General features: G+C 43.2%; 4 protein-coding genes across 8 annotated transcripts; 1 reads left to right on the forward strand and 3 right to left on the reverse strand.

The window, feature by feature from the left end:
- Nucleotides 1–1,880: 1,880 nt before the first annotated feature.
- On the reverse strand, nt 1,881–9,683 carry snn (stannin). Of its 4 annotated transcripts, none has more exons than XM_017707525.2 (2): nt 9,519–9,683; nt 1,881–3,650 (listed from the first exon to the last, which is right to left on the reverse strand). In XM_017707525.2, exon 2 carries the CDS (start codon nt 3,554–3,556, stop codon nt 3,293–3,295), a length of 264 nt encoding a protein of 87 aa, XP_017563014.1. In that variant the 5' UTR covers nt 3,557–3,650; nt 9,519–9,683; the 3' UTR covers nt 1,881–3,292. The 4 variants fall into 4 exon arrangements, with proteins under 4 accessions (XP_017563014.1, XP_037391322.1, XP_017563013.1 ...); XM_037535425.1 differs by lacking the exon at nt 9,519–9,683 and adding an exon at nt 8,756–8,882; XM_017707524.2 differs by lacking the exon at nt 9,519–9,683 and adding an exon at nt 5,646–5,992.
- Nucleotides 8,870–11,570, forward strand: litaf (lipopolysaccharide-induced TNF factor). Its single transcript, XM_017707522.2, has 4 exons — nt 8,870–8,999; nt 9,271–9,504; nt 10,529–10,685; nt 10,794–11,570. Exons 2-4 carry the CDS (start codon nt 9,282–9,284, stop codon nt 10,900–10,902), a joined length of 489 nt encoding a protein of 162 aa, XP_017563011.1. The 5' UTR covers nt 8,870–8,999; nt 9,271–9,281; the 3' UTR covers nt 10,903–11,570.
- rmi2 (RecQ mediated genome instability 2) lies at nt 11,107–14,925 on the reverse strand. The gene is made up of 2 exons (XM_017707523.2): nt 14,471–14,925; nt 11,107–11,831 (listed from the first exon to the last, which is right to left on the reverse strand). Exons 1-2 carry the CDS (start codon nt 14,772–14,774, stop codon nt 11,680–11,682), a joined length of 456 nt encoding a protein of 151 aa, XP_017563012.1. The 5' UTR covers nt 14,775–14,925; the 3' UTR covers nt 11,107–11,679.
- Nucleotides 14,926–17,213: 2,288 nt separating this feature from the next.
- On the reverse strand, nt 17,214–21,126 carry ubfd1 (ubiquitin family domain containing 1). 2 transcript variants are annotated; one of them, XM_017707529.2, is made up of 7 exons: nt 21,035–21,126; nt 19,659–19,943; nt 19,363–19,571; nt 19,144–19,209; nt 18,597–18,702; nt 18,431–18,513; nt 17,214–17,812 (listed from the first exon to the last, which is right to left on the reverse strand). In XM_017707529.2, exons 2-7 carry the CDS (start codon nt 19,924–19,926, stop codon nt 17,702–17,704), a joined length of 843 nt encoding a protein of 280 aa, XP_017563018.2. In that variant the 5' UTR covers nt 19,927–19,943; nt 21,035–21,126; the 3' UTR covers nt 17,214–17,701. The 2 variants fall into 2 exon arrangements, with proteins under 2 accessions (XP_017563018.2, XP_017563016.2); XM_017707527.2 differs by lacking the exon at nt 21,035–21,126 and adding an exon at nt 20,895–21,022.
- Between the last annotated feature and the right edge of the window lie 140 nt (nt 21,127–21,266).

Genomic DNA, 21,266 nt, shown 5'->3' on the forward strand with positions numbered 1-21,266 from the left:
CGTCTGGCAATCAGATTCCAGTGAAATGCTCTTAATGCTTCAGCAGACCAAGACACTTTGGACAATTTTATGCTCCCAACTTTGTCGGAACCATTTGGGGATGGTTCCACCATGACACAAAGCAATTTCCATAAAGACAAGAATGGAAGAACGGTCAAAAATTCCCATTAACACACTCCTAACCCTTGTGGAAAGCCTTCCCAGAAGAGTTGAAGCTGTTATAGCTGCAAAGGGTGGGCCGACATCATATTAAACCCTATGGAATGGGATGTCACTCAATTTCATGTGTGTGTGAAGGCAGATGAGCGAATACTTTTGGCAATATTCTAACTTCTTGCATTTCAGTAAGAAACTCTGCAGGCTAAAGTGTTTTTCCTCTTGTCCAGACTTGGATATCAGATCATGCTGTGTGATTCACTGCTTCTAACAGGACAAAACACAGTGAGCATCCCTGCTCTTCTTTTGGTTCCAGAAAAGTCTTAATGAATGGAAAACACCTCAAAATGCCCTTTTCCATGCTGTCCTTTATGTTTCTGAGCAAAGCAAAATGTCGTATCTTATTAAAGACCTCCAGACTCGTAAGCAGGAGCTTGCAAGCAGCAACTGAAGACAGGCTAATAAAAATGCCATTTCATTATATACTTGGTCATAATAAGAACTGATTTTTATTGTGAAAATTCCTTTTTTTTTGCTATGTAATATGCCAAGAGTCTTGCTCATGGACCTTTACTGGTGATGCAGTGGCATTCGTAACTTTAACATGTTGTTATCCACTGTGTCATGCATGTTATTCAGCTGCATCAACTAACAGACAACTAAATAGGCCAATTAATACGGTCAGTGTGTCTAATGGTTTCTCACAGTACAGTAATACGACAAGTAAAGGGGTTTAATGTCGGGCCCGTAGGTGTATTCAGTTCAGAAACACTATTGAGAAAGTCATCAGTCGATCAAGAGAAATCAATGTGATTTAAAAAGCACACATTGGCAGCTCCTCTGGACAGATAATACATTCTTCACCAAACTGCCCCATGTTTGCTTAGAGATGTGGGGCAAAAAGCGTATCAACTCAAACTAGTGCAAAAATAGTGATTACATCAGGCCATTATTGGAGCTCCTGCTTTCCCTCGTTTGACTGATTATTTGGGGGGAAAGGGTCTTTCACTTTAGCGGCACAGCCATCAGTTTCTGCCTACCACTGCTGTTACTGTGAGAATCATTAGAGGAGGGCAGGAGAGACCGAAAGACAATCATAGCAGAGCACTAGACATGAAACAGCTCACTCACTCACTCACTTTAGGATGGCGGCTGTTGTAGTCTGAAGGTATTTAAACTTTTTCCAACATTCAGCACTCATTGCTAAATTTTCAAGGTACTTTTGTGCAAATAACACATAGGGCCTAGGCTAACGGACAGTCATTTGGTAGAATGTCTAAGCCAGCTGGCTGTGGCAAGAGTGGGAACTCGCATATATCAAACGATGCGGCCTTGTTCTGTATCTTAACTGACCTACACAAACAGGTCATATCTGCCCATGTGCCTCCTTTTCCGATTAGCTCTTAAGAGTGAAGAGCGCTTGTGTGCACAGTAACTCGCATCATCACTGTCTCCCAAACGGTGACTTTACAAGAAAAAGGAAAAAACGTCAATCCAAGTTCATGTAAAGAAGTTGCATTTGAGCACTTTAACCACTTAAACGGCCAGGACCTACTGGCCTCTGCCTGTGCACCAGCAAAGTGGAGCTATGAGGCAAGTGTTTCTAATAAAGCGTCTGGTAAGTGTATTGCTCTGTTCAATACTAGAATAACTTCTTTAACAAAATGACTATTTAATTAAATAACATTACTGAAGTGTATACACAGAAAAAAAAAAAAACAGGCCACAAAGACGTAGAGGTTTTATTTTTCAGTACAGCAGATCACTAGAAATTCTGTTAAGAGTGACATAAAGCAACATAATCGCCTGATTGAAAACAGCACGGTTACAAAGATGTAGGCAGCATTAACATGCCGTACTCTGATCCACGCAGTGGGGTCTTCTCATGGAAATTTAAGTGAACAAGTCTTCAATTCACAGAAATACAATGGCACTCTCAGAAAGGCATACCCTGGCAGTATGCTGGGTCTACGGGTACTACAGGCTACAGTAGTTCTATTAGTACAACAATGACAAAAAATGGCATTTTCAGTCTCCTTTCCACCAGATCTCAACACAAAAAATGGATCAATGAATTCTACAAATGCGGTCTGCATGAATATCATATAAAAATAAATCACTTCTCTCGTTTCGTTTCTCACATGTACAAATGATCAAAAGACAAGAACAAGAAAAAAACAAACAGGCTACAATGTCTGTCATCTTCAATGTGATGAATGTAAAGGTCTAGAAAAATAATATTTACACGCTGACCTTCCACAACGACATGTGCTCAGCCACCATAATGAACACCTCTGGGATCCTGCCAGTGTAACTCTACACACTGGGACCCGGTCATTGGCTCCCTTTCATGACGGCTTCTTAGCAGTGTAGAACTAGGACAGCAACTAACGCTGCATGTATAATGACTTTATGTGAAAAATGCTCGTCTCTGTGTTACAAATAAAGCAGATGGCAGAGAATAACCCAGAAGTGTGACCAGGTTGAACTTCTGAGCTGCACACAAAGCTCTTTGACTGCATGTCAAATCCTATTCACAGACTCAGCATTAGATCTATCTATAATCAAAGGGTCCCGAGTAGCCACCAGATCTTCAGTTACTCGTAATAGGTTTAATTTAGATGTCTAATGCATTATACAATTACTGTCTCCTGTATCAAGGAACATTTCAGATGTGCACCACTTCTTCCTCCAAAGCAAAAGATAAAAGATGTCAAACATTGTCATTTTCTCAGTTGAACCATTGCATGAGATGACTTCACACCAGAGCCAGCTCTGGTTGAAATTAGAGTTCTTCTAAAACACCATGAAAGTGGGCTGACCTGTGCCTTCTTAAGACGCAGTCCGTTATTTGACAGGTAAATAAAGGCCAGCTAGTGTACATAATGCAGAAAATCTTTAGTTTCACATTAAACAGGGTTCCACCGGACAACCACAAAAGGGGGAAGAAATTCAAAGGGTGACTTAAAAGCAGCTAGACAAACGCATGCATTGGTTTTGTTTTTGTGTGGTAGAACCTAAAGTCCCTCGTCTTAAGCGCAAGTGCTCAACGTTCCATAACCTCTAACATACAGTAGAAGCCAGCAGGTCTGATCCCTGTGGATCATCACACAAAACGTGCTTCTAAGGAGAGAAATTAGCTGTGGCTTTCGGTGCCATTAGGGGTGAGCTTGGTCTTATGCTCGACCCGAGGGCCTCGAGCAGAGTACTGCACCAGAAGGAACGGCTCCTTGGTCTCTCCCTCTCCAACGATGCTCTCCTCATCCTCAGACTGGCCGATACGCTGCAGGCGCAGGTAGCACCAGCATCCGAAGATCAGTGCCCCAAGAGCAGCGATGGCAATGAGGATCACAATGATTGTCACCACGCCTGTGGTGGGGCTGTGGTCCATTATCGACATGCTGGTTGCAGAGGAGAATTTGCTCTTGATCTTAAAAAGTCAATGGGAGATACTGGCCAGGGTGGTCTTTCTTAGCCTACAGGGCTTTTGACATCTGATTGAAAAGAGAAAACAGTGGTCTGTTAGTCATGGTCAGTTGTCATCATATCTGGAATCATTGATACAAATTACAACCACATCTCCAGTTTTGTAGACACCAGTGTTTACTGTGATATCAAGGGTATTAACAGAGATCTTGTCCCTCCATTGCTGCAGTAACAGCCTCATCTCTTCTGGAAGGCTCTATAAGGGATGTTGGAACATTGTTGGAAAATTATGGATTTGATTGCATTTAGCCACAAGTGCACTAGTGAGGTCAGGCTCTGATATTCTGGACCTCAAGCACCACTCCAGAGAATGCAATTCCACTAATTGACAGGCCAATGCTGAGGGACTCCATACCCCTCCAGCTGAAAAATGGCATTGGAGATGGTGACCACAGGCCCACCTACAGCTGCTTCAGAGCATCCCATTCAATTGGCAATAGAGATTATACAAGCCGCGTGTGCAGAACTAAGTGTCTGTATCAGCAAGGACTACAACTCATCAGCCATAACATTAAAATCCCTGTTTCTACTTTCATTGTCCATCTCATCAGCTCCACTTACTCCATAGGTCCACTTCACAGTTCTACAATTATAAACTGTAGTCCATCTGTTTCTCTGCATATTTTTTAGCCCCCTTTTACCTGTCTGCAGGGCAGGTATTATTTGGGTGGTGGATCATTCTCTGCACTGCAGTGACTGGTAACGTGTAAATGTGTGTTGTGCTGGTATGAGTGGATCAGACACAGCAGTGCTGCTGGAGTTTTTAAACACCTCAATGCCCCTGCTGGACTGAGAATTGTCCACCAACCAAAATATCCAGCCAACGGCATCCTAGCAGCAGCATCCTGTCAACATTGAACGACTGGAGCAGGGTCTTATCCACAAAGAGCCAGCGCATCTGCAGGTTTTCACAAAGCAGGAGCTCACCTGATCAGCTGTTTTAAGACTGGGCAATTTTACTTCTGCTAGTATGGAATGAAAATATGCAGCCACACTGGCCCTCTGTGGAGAAGACTGGACAACAGACCGGACGGAGGACAACTGACACAAACTGTGCAGCAAGAGATGAGCTACAGTCTCGGACTTCACATCTACAAGGTGGACCAACAAGGTAGGAGCGGAAACACTCTTACAACTCCAGCAGCACTGCCGTGTCTGATCCACTCCAACCAGCCAAACACACCAACACTCCACCACAATGCCAGCGTCACTGCAGTGCTGAAAACGGCCCACCACCCAAGTAATACCTGCACCATGGGGGTCCCGACCACTGAAGAACAGGGTAGAGAGGGGTTAACACAGTATGCAGAGAAACAGACGGACTAGCCTGTAATCGCAGAGCTATAAAGTGCACCTGTATGGAAAGATGAGCTGATAAAATGGACAGTGAGGTGGTTTCACTGCTCTAGCTCGTCGCTGTGCTCTCGCCACCTGCAGGCTCGATCGATCAGCTCCACAAAGCCACAGGTTATGCAACAATCTGTGGTGCAGCACGCAAAGCGCTTATGAGCCCAAACCAACACGACGGGTGACCGATCCGCCACTGCAGACGGTCCAACTAGTCGCCAATCAGCACGACTCTTCTCAGAGGACTGCTGGACTCAAATATCAGCGCTCCAGCGGCCTGTTGGCGCATCACACCACATCTGGCGAAGCGGCAAATGCAGAGCTCATGGAGAGGGAGCCATTTTGTGGAAAGCACTTCAACAAACGTGGCTCCCGGGCTGGTGACCATTCCGCTGTAGAGTCCATGAACTGGTCCAGCCCGAGCTGCACTCACTGCCGTCAGGAAACAGGAACCCGCGCTCAGTGCTGCTCGGCCACCACACGCAGCGCTTAAAGCGGGGGAACTGAAGCCGAGGACCAGCGGCGCTCAGCCGAGGACCACCGGCGCTCAGCCGCGCTCAGTCGTCAACAGCCGCGCTCAGCGGTGCTCAGCCGTCAACAGCCGCGCTCAGCGGTGCTCAGCCGTCAGCAGCCGCGCTCCGCCGACCACAGCTCACCATTTCATCGAGCAGCACTGCCGACGGGCGCTCATGATCTCGGTCTCGACCAGTCCGCGGACGGCAGCTCGGCGACTCATGGCTCCAAACCGCACATGCCCCTCGTCACACCCGCAGCGCTCATAACCGCCCCGGTGAACCGGACAGAGCGCTGAGCGCTCGGCTGAGAAACACTTCAGAAGAAACGGAGACCGAGACCGCTAGGCGCTCGCCTCGCAACAGGAAGTGGCATCACAGCTGCAAGACAGAGCTCCGCCAATCAGGTGACGGGAAGCCGCAGCAGCCGGAGCAACACAGACAGACAGAAAAGATCAAAGACAGACAGACAGACAGACAGAAAAGATCAAAGACAGACAGACAGACAGAAAAGATCAAAGACAGACAGACAGACAGAAAAGATCAAAGACAGACAAACAGAAAAGATCAAAGACAGACAGACAGAAAGGAAGGAAGAAAGACAGGCAGAAAGACAGACAGAAAGAAGGACAGACAGAAAGAAAGAAACAAAGAAAGAAAAGAGCAGAGGAAAGGAGAAACAAGAGCAGAGGAAAGGAGAAACAGAAGAGTAGAGGAAAGGAGAAAGAGAGAATGGTTACCATTAGAGACCACTAGTTTCCTGTAGAACATCTTTAGAAAACCATCAAATGCGTCTGGAACCTCACTGAACACCTGTCAAACCATCACACTCCTTCACACTGTGATATCAATCCATCAGAAAAACACATTACTGACTATTAAACACCACCAGGAACCAGCAGACACTTTTAATGGCTTCTATGTTTTTGTCAGCAGCTTGAGTGGGACTGACAGCTCAGGAGATAAAATGGGACGTTGCAAAATCCATCATCAATAGTCTGTTTAAAGTCTGACAGAAGTCAAAGGTTGTAAAGGTAGTAAAAGGTTGGACCCCCTTTTGCCTTCAGAACTGCTTTAATTCTTCGTGGCATACTTTCAACAAGGTGTTGGAAACGTTCCTCAGAGGTTTTGGTTGGTTATTTGAGTTCCTGTTGCCCATTGTGGAACCAGTCTGCCCATTCTCCTCTGACCTCTCACGTCAACAAGGCATTTTCATCCACACAACTGACCGCTCACTGGATATTTCCTCTTTTTTGGACCGTTCTCTGTAAACCCTAGAGATGGTTGTGTGTGAAAATCTCAGTAGATCAGTAGATTTCAGTTTCTGAAATACTCAGACCAGCCCGTCTGGCACCAACAACCACGCCACGTTCAAAGTCCCTTAAATCCCCTTTCTTCCCCGTTCTGATGCTCGGTCTGCACTTCAGCAAGTTGTCTTGACCACCTCTACATGCCTAAATGCACTGAGTTGCGGCCATGTGATTGGCTGATTAGCTATTTGTATTAACAAGCAACTGAGTACCTAATAAAGTGGTCGGTCAGTGTAGAGTATATCACAAAAGTGAGTACACCCCTCACATTTCTGCAGATATTTAAGTATATATCTTTTCATGGGACAACACTGACAAAATCACACTTTGACACAATGAAAAGTCGTCTGTGTGCAGCTTATATAACAGTGTAAATTTATTCTTCCCTCAAAATAACTCAATATACAGCCACTTTGGTGATACACAGCATGTTATTTGTTTTTCCAGTGCTGATACCAGTTTATCAGTTGGAGATGTTAAAATGGCTGCCTTGACACTGAAAATGCATTTTTAAAAGCTGAAAAGATGGTCATATAAAAAATCTTCATCAGATCCATAACCATGTCACATCATCCAAAAACACATGTTCATATTTACCACACATGCAGCAACATCTAAGCAACCTTTGTTCAAGTTCATACTACATACTCATAAGCTCTAAGTCACACTACCTGAAGTCACCCTAACGAGAAGGAGAACGAGAAGCTTGGGCGATTGTCTAAAAATACTGAAAATGAATGAATTCAGGGAAGGTTGGGTACTTGCGTGGTGACACTGTGCTTTACTGCCAATAAATAATAAGAAATGTCGCTTTGACGTTGTTTCTTTTAAACAAATGTTGCTGTGTGTGTGAGGAATGTGACCTGTTGATTCTTGTGATGTGATCTAGTTGTGGACGTGGCTGCAACCTCCCACTTTATCTCTGCAGTCGCCTGCTCCATAAAGCAGACGCAGCGCATTTCAGCGTGGACAAATAGGCTACAGTTATAATAACACTAATGTTAGTAACTCTTGAGTTATTAGTCCAGTTGACCCACAGAGTTTCAACGGTTCTCTTCCCCAGAACACCTGATGCAGTTCATCGGTTATTAGCAAGCTCTTCACAAGCTGGATGATCAGGCATGTTGGGGCAGATAATACCTGATACTGCAGGGAGAGGACTGGAGTCCTAAAACCACTGCTTTAAACCAAAGGATGTCCAAGTTTATTCCCAAAGCGCTGGTGTATGTGAAGGTTTGCCCTTTCACCAAGCAGAAGCTTGCAGTTGTTTGAACCAGATGAGCTACTCGATTTGATATGAGAACTTGCAGCCACACTGGACCTTTATGGACAAGAGTGGACACCCCCTGCTCGTCCCTGATGATAAACTCATACAGCTCCTGTTGGCTAGTAGTGCTGCCCAACAGTCAGTAATGCTGTTCTCCTCATGAAGGTTTAACTGCTTCAGAGACAGATTCCAGATGCCTCTGGGGGTGTCCTACAGCAGTGTGTCTCAACCCTGGTCCTGCACATTTTAGTGTATTTCCTGCTTTACCACACCCACTTTAACCCAATAATGGACGGTTAATGAGCGGAGTAGGCAGATCAGGTGTGCTGGGAGCAGGGAAAACACTAAAAAGGGCAGGGCAGCAGGCCTTCAGGGCCAGGGTCGAGAAAGTGTCCTACAGGAAACCAGTGGTCCCTAATGATAACTATTAAGCCAATTCCCATTATGAAGCAAAACCATCAGGTTTTAATCCTCATAGTTCTAATGGTGAAAAAGACAGTTATGCCCATTAGGGTTACAACCTGATGGTTCTGCTTTGGCATGGGAAATGGCTCAGTGGTTAACGTCACCATCAGAGACCACCAGGTTCCCTGTACAGCCCATTAGGAAATCATCAAACGTTTCTGGGGTCAGGACACCTGTTAAACCATTAGAGTGCTCTAGACTGGGATACCAACCCACAACACGGCATTAGTGACCATGAGACCCCACAAGGAACCACAGAACCTGTCGCTGCCCGTGTGAGTCTCGGTACATACGGGTGCTTCTCGCCGCTCTTGTTTACAGCGTCAGCCAGGCTCGGCGCTGCAGGCTGAGCCACGTGACTAAACGCGGAACTTGAAGAAATGCTGTGAAAACAGCAGGAAAATGTCAAAGTAGCTGTTTCGGCGTGTTCATCTCGACGGAGCGACTGCAGAAACGGTAAGTAAGACTCCGAGGCTAAGCCGAGCTCGAGGCTACCGTCAAAACCCGCGCCGTAAGCGCTGCGCTCGGCGAATTTCGCGAACTTTCGGTTTGTGTCGCTGGCGCCGCAAGTTGTGTCGATAGTGAAAAATATGGCGACTTGAAAAATGCGAAAAGCAGCAGATCGCAGCGCGTGGGCGCGGGGCTGAGTTAGACCTCAGAGGGTTCCAGTCCCATCAGATGAGCTTAGACCAGGGAGCGGTGCTGATATTCATCATGTCGTTTCCAGAGCTGGTCCCGATGGCGAGCGCACCTCCGCTGGAGACATCAGGTGCGGTGGGGTACGCACCCCCACCACCGTCCTACGAAGAGGCGATGAATGCAGGACCCCAGTATCCGCAGGGGGCTCCCGTCTGTCCACCTCCTGGCTACAGCAAGGCACCTCAGGCTCCATACCCAACTCAAGGCTACACGCAGTTGTACACGCCTCCTCCTCCTGGACCGCCGGTGACCACCCCCGTGGGTAAGGACACTCACCTTTCCGCTGATCTTCATGAAATCAGGCTTTTCTTAAGGCAAGAACGAGAAAACGCGGCATTGCTTTGATAAAAGCCCGAGAGATCCCGTCAGATGTCCAGGAAAAAACGCCCCACACTTCGGCAAGCTAAGGGCAACTCGGCCCGTTTGCCCTGTACTACACGTAGTTACTGAACAAGCCTTAGTATGTAAAAAGACTGGATTTTAAGTCGGGAATAGGACGGGATCAGCTGATCAGGCAGCTGTTCATCTGCTCAAAGGGATAATCCACCAGTGTTTCAAAATTCAGCAGAGTGGTTTGATGTGAAATGCATTTTAGGCCAAAACCATGTCAGAATTATTATAGAACTGTATTAGGCAGCGTATTCATAACTATTCATATACATTTCAATGATATATAAATAATATAATATATATAAATATAATATAACAAACTTATTATTTATATTTTTATATATATATATAAAAGACACAAACACACACACACATTTATTTATATATATAAATAAATATATATATATATATATATATATATATATATATATATATATATATATATAAATAAATATATATATAAATAAATATATATATATATATATATATATATATATATAAAAAAATATATATATATATATATATATATGTATGTATGTATGTATGTATAAATTGTGTGTGTGTGTGTTTGTGTCTTTTAGTCACAAACACACATTGTAAGTTTATGCTTAGCTGATTTCACATGGATTTACATATTTTATTTGTTTGTTGTGTGTATTTCAGAGTTGCTAATGGAGAGACAATTAATGTTTCTGTATTGTGTTTATCTCGGTTACGCTGTGGTATAACAGTGTTTAAAGAGAGCTCAGTAAAACCAAGACTTTTTAAATTTTATATTAATACTTAAATATAAAATCAAACTCTCTGTTGACCTCAGAATAAAAAATAAAATCTGCATCGATAAGCACTGCGATCATTTATTTGAAGGGTAATGTTTTATGCCTTGTGTGCTGTAGTGTCGGTGCAGACCGTATACGTCCAGCCTGGCGCGTCGTTCGGTGAACTTCCCGTGCAGGTCTGTTGTCCCCACTGTGCGCAGTCCGTGCTAACACGCTTGGAGTACAATTCAGGAACAATGGCCTGGCTCACCTGTGCAGGCCTGTTCATTTTCGGGTAAGGTGTGAACGTAAGCAATAAAAATTAAAGCGCTGTATTTTGGTTCTTTGAAATTTCACTTGAGATGTAACCGTTTGGGTTCTCTGCATGTTTGTCTCATGACAGCTGTATCTATGGGTGCTGCCTGATCCCTTTCTGCGTGGACTGTCTGAAGGATGTGACCCACCGCTGCCCCAACTGCACCAGCGTTTTAGGAGTCTACAAACGACTCTGATGTGGCCGTATGGTGCTGTAACAGGAACCGAGCATGTATCCCACTGTATTTTCACCATTCCATGTGTTTCTTTTTGCTGCAAAACTGAAATATTAAAGTGTCAGGAAAGGTATATTTACTTAGATATTTATTTTAATCAATGTCTGCTAATGGTTCCAGGTTTGTGGATTTAAAAACAACAATTGATCATTGTTTAAAAAAAAAAAAAAAAAAAAAAAAAATCCCAGACTTGTGGGGACAGCTTTTTCTCTTCTTTTAATACTGACGTTACTTGTGAGAAGACAGTCGGATCAAAGTTCTTTCATGTAATCCATGTATTCACTTTCTTGTATTCATCCTTAACACAGCAGATTCAGCTACTCAAGCTCTATAAGCTTTTCACAAGGCATGTTATAGTCAGGAAAACGAGACCACTACACAAAACGAGACCAACATTTTATACCGCCCACCCTTAGACACGCATGCCATTAAACTTGAAAGTGCCTTATTTAGTTACTCACCTGTTAATTATATTAGTGTTAAGTAGTCTTGAAACAAGCGGAACCTTTTCTCTCAAATATTATACACATCAGACCGAATGTCTGTCAGTTTACTTAAGCTACATGAAGTTACCTTCACGTTTTAGTAGCTGTAATGTGCTTTAACAGATGAATAAACTAAGTATTAAAGAGCTGCTTTCTTCCAGACTGTTATTGCTGTTTCTTCCAGAACTTTTCTCAACACAGAATACACAACATGTTCTAGTAGCACCAATAAACTAGAGTGGAATATTGCAGTTTAAGGCAAAGTTTGTTGGAGGTCTTCAACTTCATACTTCCACATTTTCCTGTGAATCGCTGCTTTGTCTGAAAGATCTGCCATCTTCACAGCTCGCAGCACTGGCTCTGGACTGTGCGACTGGATGACCCCCATGACCATCACGTATTTACCTGTAGATGAAAGTTAACCTGAGAACATTGCAGTTTTAATGGCCACTCATCCATAATTCCCACTGTCTCGTACTGTGTAATGGTTTTTAGATCAAAACTAAAAATGCAGCATTACTGAAGACTGAATATGCTCTGGCTATTAAAGATAAAACATCGCATTAGGCCTTCTGTACAAGATGGGTTCGGAAATGGGTTAATTCCATTTGGCCTGAGAAACCGCAGGTACTGTGGTGACCTGGCCTAATACAATTTGTGATCACTGGTTAGGGTTTTCTAATTTACCTGAACAAAACTTGACCAAAAAAAAAAAAAAGCCCTAAAACCTGAACGAGGCTTATGAGTGGTGGTAGAACATGAAACTGTGGTCAGTGGGTATCGAGAAGTGGGACAGGATACTGCAGCTGTAGGCACCGATTCCACACCAACTTCAATGGCCAAGTCCGAAAAAACTTTGTTACATAGACAAAATATTAGACGTGCAAGGTGTGATGATCTTACATTGCTGTTCCTCACTTTGAAGCCAGGATAACCTCAGCCCAGTCTGTCCTGCTCTATAATGTCGTACACAGACTGCTTAAGTAACCAGTTCAACTTGTTTAACAACAGAGAAAAACTGGACTGGACTTTTTTAATGACGGAAATCCTTAAAGGTGATGGAAGAAAGGGAGAGCTTGGTTCAGTCAAACTGCAGGGGAAGGTGTAAAATGTTTGCTCAGAATTGTCTTAAAACATTTCTGTACCAGCTTTAAATTATGGCCTTCAAGATCGTGATCCCATGATCCGTAACTCTGATCATCAACACGATTAGCCTCCATGACTAAATGAGAGCTGCCTTACAACCACTGTGCAAAATGTCAAGTTTCATTGCCTCTTAGAAAGTGACACATACCCATAACACACACACACACACACACACACACACACACACACACACACACACACACTTTCTAAGCCACTTCTCCATCAGGGTCACAGGGGACGGCTGGAGCCTATCCCAGCGGTCATTGGGCAGAAGGCAGGATACACCCTGGACAGGTCGCCAGTCCATCACAGGGCAGACAGACACAGAGAGGTCACTCACACCCAAGGTAACATGTCCAATTGGACTGACTGCATGTCTTTGGACCGTGGGAGGAAACCCACGCAGACACGGGGAGAACATGCAAACTCCACACTGAGAGGACCCCGGTCACCCGGCCGGGGAATCAAACCCAGGCCCTCCTTGCTGTGAGGCGCCACCCACTGCGCCACAGTGCCACCCACCCATAATATAACTAGGCCAAAATGAAATTAACACCATCTGGGCTACTTCATTCCTTCCAAGCATCTTGAGAACATTTGAGATATTCTGCAAATGTTTAACCCCTTACACACTTCTATAACCTAAGAAACGCTCGATTAGTTTGCACTGAAGTTCATGTAGGTACTGAATAAATGTTTATTGTTTATTGACAGAACTGTAGAAAGCACTTCTAACAAGCCCTACTAAATACAGCACCACTGTCAGTCAAAGCAGTGTCTTTGGCCTCATATTGCCAGAAAATAATAGAATCTTTTAAATGTTTTTGGAAAAGTGTGAGTCACTTCACTCTTTTGACCGTGAGTACACTTTAAAATACAAATAACTACGACTGAACTACGTCCTTAATCTTCTCACTCATACCTATCTATCTGACTTCTAACTACCACAGAGCATATCTTGGATGATCTCTGTAAAATCAGATGGCCTTTTCCAAAGTATCTCCACCCACAGTTCTGTAGCTGTAAGGAGTCCTTGAAGAGTTACAGTATGTGGCAGGCTGTTTTAGCTGTTAACCCACGGTTGTTTCTTAAAATCAAACATTTAATTTCAACTATTTCAATTGTTCAAACTAGTAGTAGCATACCACTAAACTAAATAGTAGGTCACCAAAACAGTAGACCACTCACACCAGCACATTCTGTAGTATAGGACGTGGGGTAATTAGGGTGGTATGCCACTTTGGATGCAGCCCAGTTACTGAAAGCAGAGGTTCAAAAACCATTTAAAAGGGAAATTCCACCAGTTTTTTTCAAAATTTCTGCATAATTAAATCATTTAGATGTAAACAAGGCCACTCAGAGTGGTTTGATGTGAAATGCATCCTTCCAGAGAAACTTTACTGACTTAAAACTGTTTGCAGGGGTGATGATGAGAGTTTAATGCCACCTCACAAAAACTTACACATAAAATGGTTAACCTAGCGATGCGTTTCTCAGTTCTCGACACATCGTTTTACAGCAGGTTAAGAAGGCTAGAAAGGCTGATTTTATTTCTTCTTTGGGGCGAGGTACGTGCAGGGCTTCTCCTGTGAGGCCAAACAGATAAACTAGTGGTTTTGTGCTGCAGATAAACGGCTGTATTTGTGTCACAGAGATGATGAGCCCTGGTTCCCATCACCACCACTAAAGAAATCTGCAGGCTTCTCTGCCCATGAACCACTTCACATCAGACCACTCTCAAGCACTCGGTTTACATCTCAATTCTTGAACTGTGGAACAATTTTGGAGAGTCGGCGTGCAGATACTCAGGTCGCTCTGAAGGGGTCACACTGTTTCCAGCACCACTGCCCGCCTGCACAGCCAGTTAAAGCGACACCCTCCAGGTGCTCTGTACTCACCAGGGCTGAGGCAGGGTTTTCCTTTCGGGATGCTGTTAACGCCGCTGACCGTGAAGTTGCCGGTCTCGTCCAGCAGCAGCGCCGTGTTCTGATCCGGCTGCACCTCCACCACCGTCCCCTGCATCCAAACCACCGACACCCGCAGGGAGCCGGGTTTCCCCAGACCCAGCCTCTTTATACTGCACTCCGGCTTCCCGCTCCCCGCGGCGCAGCCCTCAGCCTCTCTCAGCTGGCTGGACAGCACTTTCACAGGGGGCTTTCTGGCCTTCTCTCCGCAGATGCTGGACACGCTCGGCCCGCTCATTCTACTCAGCACGCTGCGGCTTAAAAACGCGGGAACTACTTTCAACTATTTTTCCTGATGCCATTTCAAAATAAAAGTTCCAGGAAAAGTTGGAACAATACTACAGCGAACTGTTTCTGCTGTGGAACAATGACTTAATCAGCTGCCTTAGTAACTAAAACGAATAAATAAACCTGCAAATAAAATAAAAGAAGTGTCTGGGTAAGACAGCAGCGTGCCATCATAAATAATGAATGCCTGACGAGGCCTATGAGTCAGCTCTCCTTACCATATATGTGCCCTTTGTGATTCTACACTTAGACCTGTTCCTCTGCATACTTTAGTCCCCTTTCACCCAGTACGTAAATGTCCAGGACCACCACAGGGCATGTACGATTTGGGTAGCAGATCATTCTCAGCACTGCAATGACGCTGGTGGTGTTAGTGTGTGTTGTGCTGGAACGAGCGGATCAGAGAAACGTCTCAGGCATCAGAAGCATGTTTAGAACCGGTTTATGGAATATATTTCTATAAGGAAACTTTCAGAGGCAGTAAGGATGTCTAGTTCATCATCACGGATCTTTGAGAGTCTCTTTATACTGTTTGAACCACGGGAGGCTAAGATTCACCCGGACAGGACCCCTTTTTCTGACAACGCAGAATGTGAATAATCCATTATGGTAAACAAATGAATCAACTCAATTTATAAAAGACGAAGCTCAACGAAGAGCTTAGGTTCAACAATGGCAAGTGAGCATTTTTGTACTGACTCCAGAGAATATGTGAGCGTTGTATAATTCTACCCGTGACATTGAGGACATACTCATGACGAATTACACCAGAGTGTGTCCCTGTACTGATATGTGATGTACAGCCAGTCAGTTTTCAAAAAAAAGCTGAAATAAAGGAAGTAATTCTTTACTATATAAAAGAACCCAATTCAGAAAACGGCTCATGTAAGATAAGAACTGATTTCTATCCGAAGGCTAGCACGCAGGACGTGGACAGAATCAGAAATACTTCATACATTTCGCATGGCAGAAGGCAGGCGTAGCTTAGCTTATGCACTTTATTTACATAATCAGTTACCAGTCAGGCTACATGTGTTTATTAGGATTTGTCAAACATAGTCGTATATGTTGGCGTCTCAAATAAACAATAATAAAATGTCTGTTTTTCTCATTGATTACCTTTTCAGCTAAACACTGTCAAGGAATATACGTGGATCAGCCGAGTTAACGCTCAGCTGTTATCGTATATGATGCTTATTTCTGGTGACATGATGACATACACAGAGGTGACCTGGCTGTATAACACAATCAGAGAATGAGAACAGCGTCAATGTTTGTTAAACTAGAAGTGGTACCTGTTCTTTTCAGCAAAAGGTCAAGGAGAAAGCTCAACTTTGTCTTGATGGCACAAAGCAAAAGTACAATTTAAACACCTTTAGTGAGACCTAGTATGAATCTGTAATGTGTACAGGGCTAGACAAAATAATGGAAACACTAAGCCAAACATGCATACATGTTGAGAAACTTTGAAGTGGCTCAATTTAAAAAAAATAAAAAAAAAACTGCTTCTAATAACACTCTTAAAAATGACGGTTCTTCAAGGGTTCTTCCGTAAAGACAATCATTCTATATAGAACTATAAACACTCAAAGAATCGTTTGCATGCTTGAATGATTCTTTGCATTGTGAAATGGTTCTTCGGGTTGATGGGAGAACGTGATGAATACGGTTCCACATGGAACTTTTTTGAAAAGGGTTCTACTACTGTCACGATGTCAAACTTGTAACAACAGAAGAACCCTTTTTGGTGCTATACAGAACCACACACACACACACACACACACACACACACACACACACACACACACACACAACACATTCTACATCAATCTGAGGAAACATTTCACAATACAAAGTGTATATGGTTCTTTGAGTGGTCATAGTTCTATATAGAACCATTTAACTAAAGAACCATTTTTTAAAAGAGTGTGGAATCCCAAAGCTGATGCATTTTTATATTAATTTGGGCTACTTTAAAAAAAAAAAGGCATTTAATCATGTTACACAGTTGAGAGCAAACACCTTCATAGGTTTTCATTTTCAACCCAGTTCTTTTTTTGAAGCCCAGATTTATATGCATAAAAGGTAGAACGTCCACAAAGCTTCCATTTTCATTCCGTTTTCCCATCATTTCACAACCTTCAAATCAAAATCTAAAATCTAAAAATTTCAAAAAAGGTCTTTTATGACAGAAATATACCACCGCTTTATCTGGTGTTTCCATTTTTCATTTACCTCCTATACATGTGCAGTACATGAACTGTAAACCAGATCCTCATCTTAATATCAAAATGAGTGTATGGAAAAGAGTCTCAAAGAATTAATTGCTTTTAAAAGGCAAATGAACTTTAAAAAAATAGTAAATAATTCAGATTAAACCTGGATTATGTTTACTATTTGCATGATAAAGCATTTGTTTCTTGTAAGTAAACACTGACGGCAAGAATGTAAACGCTTGATACTGTAAGCTGTTAGAAACTTTGGCTTGATTGAATTCCATGGTACGCCATAGAACTTTACAAGATAAAAATCTCCCTGGTGCATCGACTGTTTTCCTTAAATAACTTTTTTTTTTATTTCTTTCAGAATAACTAGGAGAAATGTATTTGCAAGTTCTGTACAATTCTTTGTTTATCCTTGGGGTTGCTTAAAAAATGAGAGGTGAAACAGGTTGAAAAAAATGGGATTCTGCCATTTAGTGCATTTAAACCCCCCCAAAAAGTTCTGTCCACCAGAATTCCTTCAGTTTGTTTTTATATGCTTGGAAAAAAAAAAAAACAAATATCAAAGTTCTTCAGATCATTATGCAGGCTCCAGTTTATGCTTTTGTTGTTTTGCTCTGAATCCCAATTCTTCAGTGTCAATAGAGGAGGCACATTAAAAATACTGCCACTTTCCAAGGACTGTGTCTTTGATTGCATCAACATACTGTGCAGGCACCCAGTAAACCCAATATTGTGAGGCTTCTGTCGGACCCAGCTGAAATGCCTAGGAGAGTAAACAGATACAGTCAATTGTATTATTATTAATAGCAATCTTTGTTTGATTTAGTCAGATTGCTAAGGTACTAGCAAGCAAAGCCAATAAGACCAGTTATTTTGCTGTACCTAAAAACACGGCGATATCTTACGAGAGGCCATAATGATCTTAGGATACACTTGAATCAACTGTACAACAATTCAGAAATGATATTTCTTGTCACTTGTTGAATGATTTCTGAATTTGAATTGAAAATAAATGTGCGCTTATACCGAAATCATACAACTGCTAATGAATAATACCGGCTAAATAAATATTTCCATTCCGAACTGGGAAAAATACTTCAGGAAACTATATTAAAGTTGACTGACAAGCACCACTTCATGAATGGTGTACTCATGACTAGCTTGAGCACGGTAAAATTCACATGCAGTGCAGTATATTACTGTCCAGAGAAAGCTGGGATCTGCCTCTTACTCTGTAAGTTAGTTAGTCATTGGTGCACCCCCAACACTAACCGACAGTGTGAGTTCTGCGTAAACAGAAACTTGACGTCCAAATACTAATAATTGGTCCTAAATTTGTTAACAAAACTGTTAATAAAAGCACACAAGGCAAAAAACATACCATCATGTGATAGTCCTCATGACCTTCTATTGGCTCAGTCACAACGTTTTTGATGGAACCCATCGGGATTTTTTCTGTTCTCTCTGTAGGAGCGAAGCAAAATGAGATCATCAAAATGATAAAACAAGATATTGAGTATTAATAAGAGGAAGAAACAAGAAGTCACCCTTTGTTCCAATCCACAGCTGATCCTGTTCCAGTTTGAAAGTGAGCCGCACTTTTCCACCGGATTTGTTGTACATTCCGGATAAAGGCACTGTAGGTAAGCGCTCCTATTAAGAAATAAGAGATCACTTGGATGTCATTAGAGTGCACAAGGGAGTTATTCAGCGCTTCAAAGAACTCCCCTAACTGGTTCAAGGGTACAGAGCATTGGAAAATCTTTCCATCAATGCACACGGCAGTCTGACTTTTCAAGGCTTACATGGGAATATCACATTACATGCTCTATTCATAACTTAAACTGTTTTATTTAAACGTAAACTGTTTATATAGATACCAGAAACTCTTAATGACTAATAATATTTCTTAAAAGGAAAAGGAATTATTTATTTTAATTTAAGCTAACACACAGCTAGGACTCTTGTAATAACTCTCTGTAATTACCAGTAATATTTTTATCCATTTTTTGCCTGTTTTCTCCCCATCTCTACATCTTAACATAAGTGTTAGTACATTTTAGATAGGCAACCTTTTTTGATCGTCTTTACTACCTTAGCTCCTTTTATTGACGGCATTACATCCTCGGGTTTTCCTTTGTCCAACACTTTTCTGTGTTGCTAGAACAGAGATTACACACAAGGGTAATAGTGCAAATATTATGATCAAAGCACAATATTTTAACTTTTATATAAAGTTTATACACCTCTTTATCACATCCTCTGAGCAACAGCACAATCAGGCTTAATCTTTTGGTAAATAGGGTTTCCCACCTTTTGTCTGCACAAAGGCTCCTTTTTGTTTTCCTCAGCTTTAACTTCTTGTTGAATTACTTCTTTCGGTGTGTTTACGGCCAATACGTCATTTATCGTTGACCCAACCACCATTATTTTTGCACCATTTGTAACTTTAATTTCACGAAGCGTCTTATCCTCCGGTAGCAGTCCTTTGTACATTACTTTCTGCATAGCGGGTGGAAGACCTATACAAAACACACAAATGTGATCACCGTTTCAGAGGAGTGGGCGCTTGTTCTGAACTATTTAAACTGCTGGAATACATGTCTTACCAGTGAGTGTGTGGATTTTCTCTTTCAGTTTAGCTCCAGTTCCATCTAAAGGGATTTTAAGATCATATTTGTTCTTGTTCCAAATAATTTTCAGTTCCACCATCTCTTTCCCCTCATCACTGTCCTCCCCATTGCTGACGGCTGGGACCTGAGGTGAAGAGTTCTCACCATCTGTGAGAGATGCTTCTTCTGCTGCTGCTGCAGCATCTCCTTTACTAGCACCATCACATAATACTTCCAACTCTTTCAGCCCGACTTCAGTGTCCATTCCCAGTCCTTCACTCCCTGTGGGAATAAGGAGACATCACTTAAGAACAGCAAAATGAAAGGACTTCCAAACAACAAACACCAAAAACAGCAGTATTGGGTAAACAGGTGAAGTGATTTAAAAGGTGAGTGAAAAAGCCAACTTGCTGTCAAAGGTTTTTTACTAAGCAAAGACTGCCATTCAACACAACGCAGACCAACGCAATGTTCAATGCAAATACAAACAAAAAATGATCACGCGGAGTTCTCGTTAGACACGTTTCTCAGCCCAAACGTATTTTTAGTCTGCAAAACTGAACCGTTTGCCTTGCAACTGAACTATCTTGTCATTTCCAGCCAAGACAGAAATAATTGAACGCACTGCCCTAACAGAGGAAAACAGAGGACAGCCTCTTCTGCACAGCCAGGCTCCATCTGGAAAACAGCGATGAAGCCCAAGACCTCAACATCGTTAACACTGCGAGAAACATTAGCCGGCTGGCTGTGTGGCCGGCGTTGGCGGAGTGGCGAGCTAACGGGGAACCGTCTAGAAAACTCGCCAGACTCTGTAAAAATACCTGTTAACAGGCACCATAACTACAGAGAGCCCGTCCAGCGCCACCAGGACACACAACGGCTCCTGACACGAGACCGCGACGAGAGCAGCGCCAGACCGGCCGCCTCGCCAAGGGGGAGAAACAGCAAATGGAGTTGTAAGGTGGCCAAAGGCTGGGCTGAGCTGGACTGGGCTGGACTGGGCTGAGCTGGGCTAACCTAACCTAGCCCGCCGCTGCGCTCAGCGTTAAGTTTTCCGCTGAGGCTAGTTAGCTAACCGCCAAATATCAGCCAGAATAACCCTGACAAGCTCGGCGAACAGCTATGTTACGTCGCGGAGGCACGAAGTAACCCGAACTAAGACCCGAAACGCGGACAGGCGCGTCTCAAACACAGCCGAAACGACATTTAAGTAGATTTTCTCCATGCGCCTACCATCCTGCGCCGCCATGATGATTGTGTACAATATGAGGAAAGCCTGCTGGGAAAGAACGCGCTGTCACGGATTGGACCCGCCCGGCTCCCGTAGTGACTTGGCGCTTTTAAAATCTGGAGAAAGTTCAGTTATTTTCTACCGTTAAGTCGTCAGCTGGTTGACGAGGCCACTGCCACCACCTGTTCAGCTGTTATCTCGAGATACCGAGTAATACACCGCACGCCCGTGTGCTGCAGGGTCTGTGGCGTTGCTGAAGCGGTTTAAAGCGAGTTGAGGAGTGAGTGCGTTAGCGGCGGCTGCTGTACGGGGGTTTGTGCACTGTAGTGGCTGCAGTAGAAGGTTCAGGTGGCTGTCTGGTTGGTTCGTGTGAG

The sequence above is a fragment of the Pygocentrus nattereri genome, chromosome 27 (genome assembly GCF_015220715.1).
Source record: "Pygocentrus nattereri isolate fPygNat1 chromosome 27, fPygNat1.pri, whole genome shotgun sequence".
Taxonomy (NCBI): Eukaryota; Metazoa; Chordata; class Actinopteri; order Characiformes; family Serrasalmidae; genus Pygocentrus; species Pygocentrus nattereri.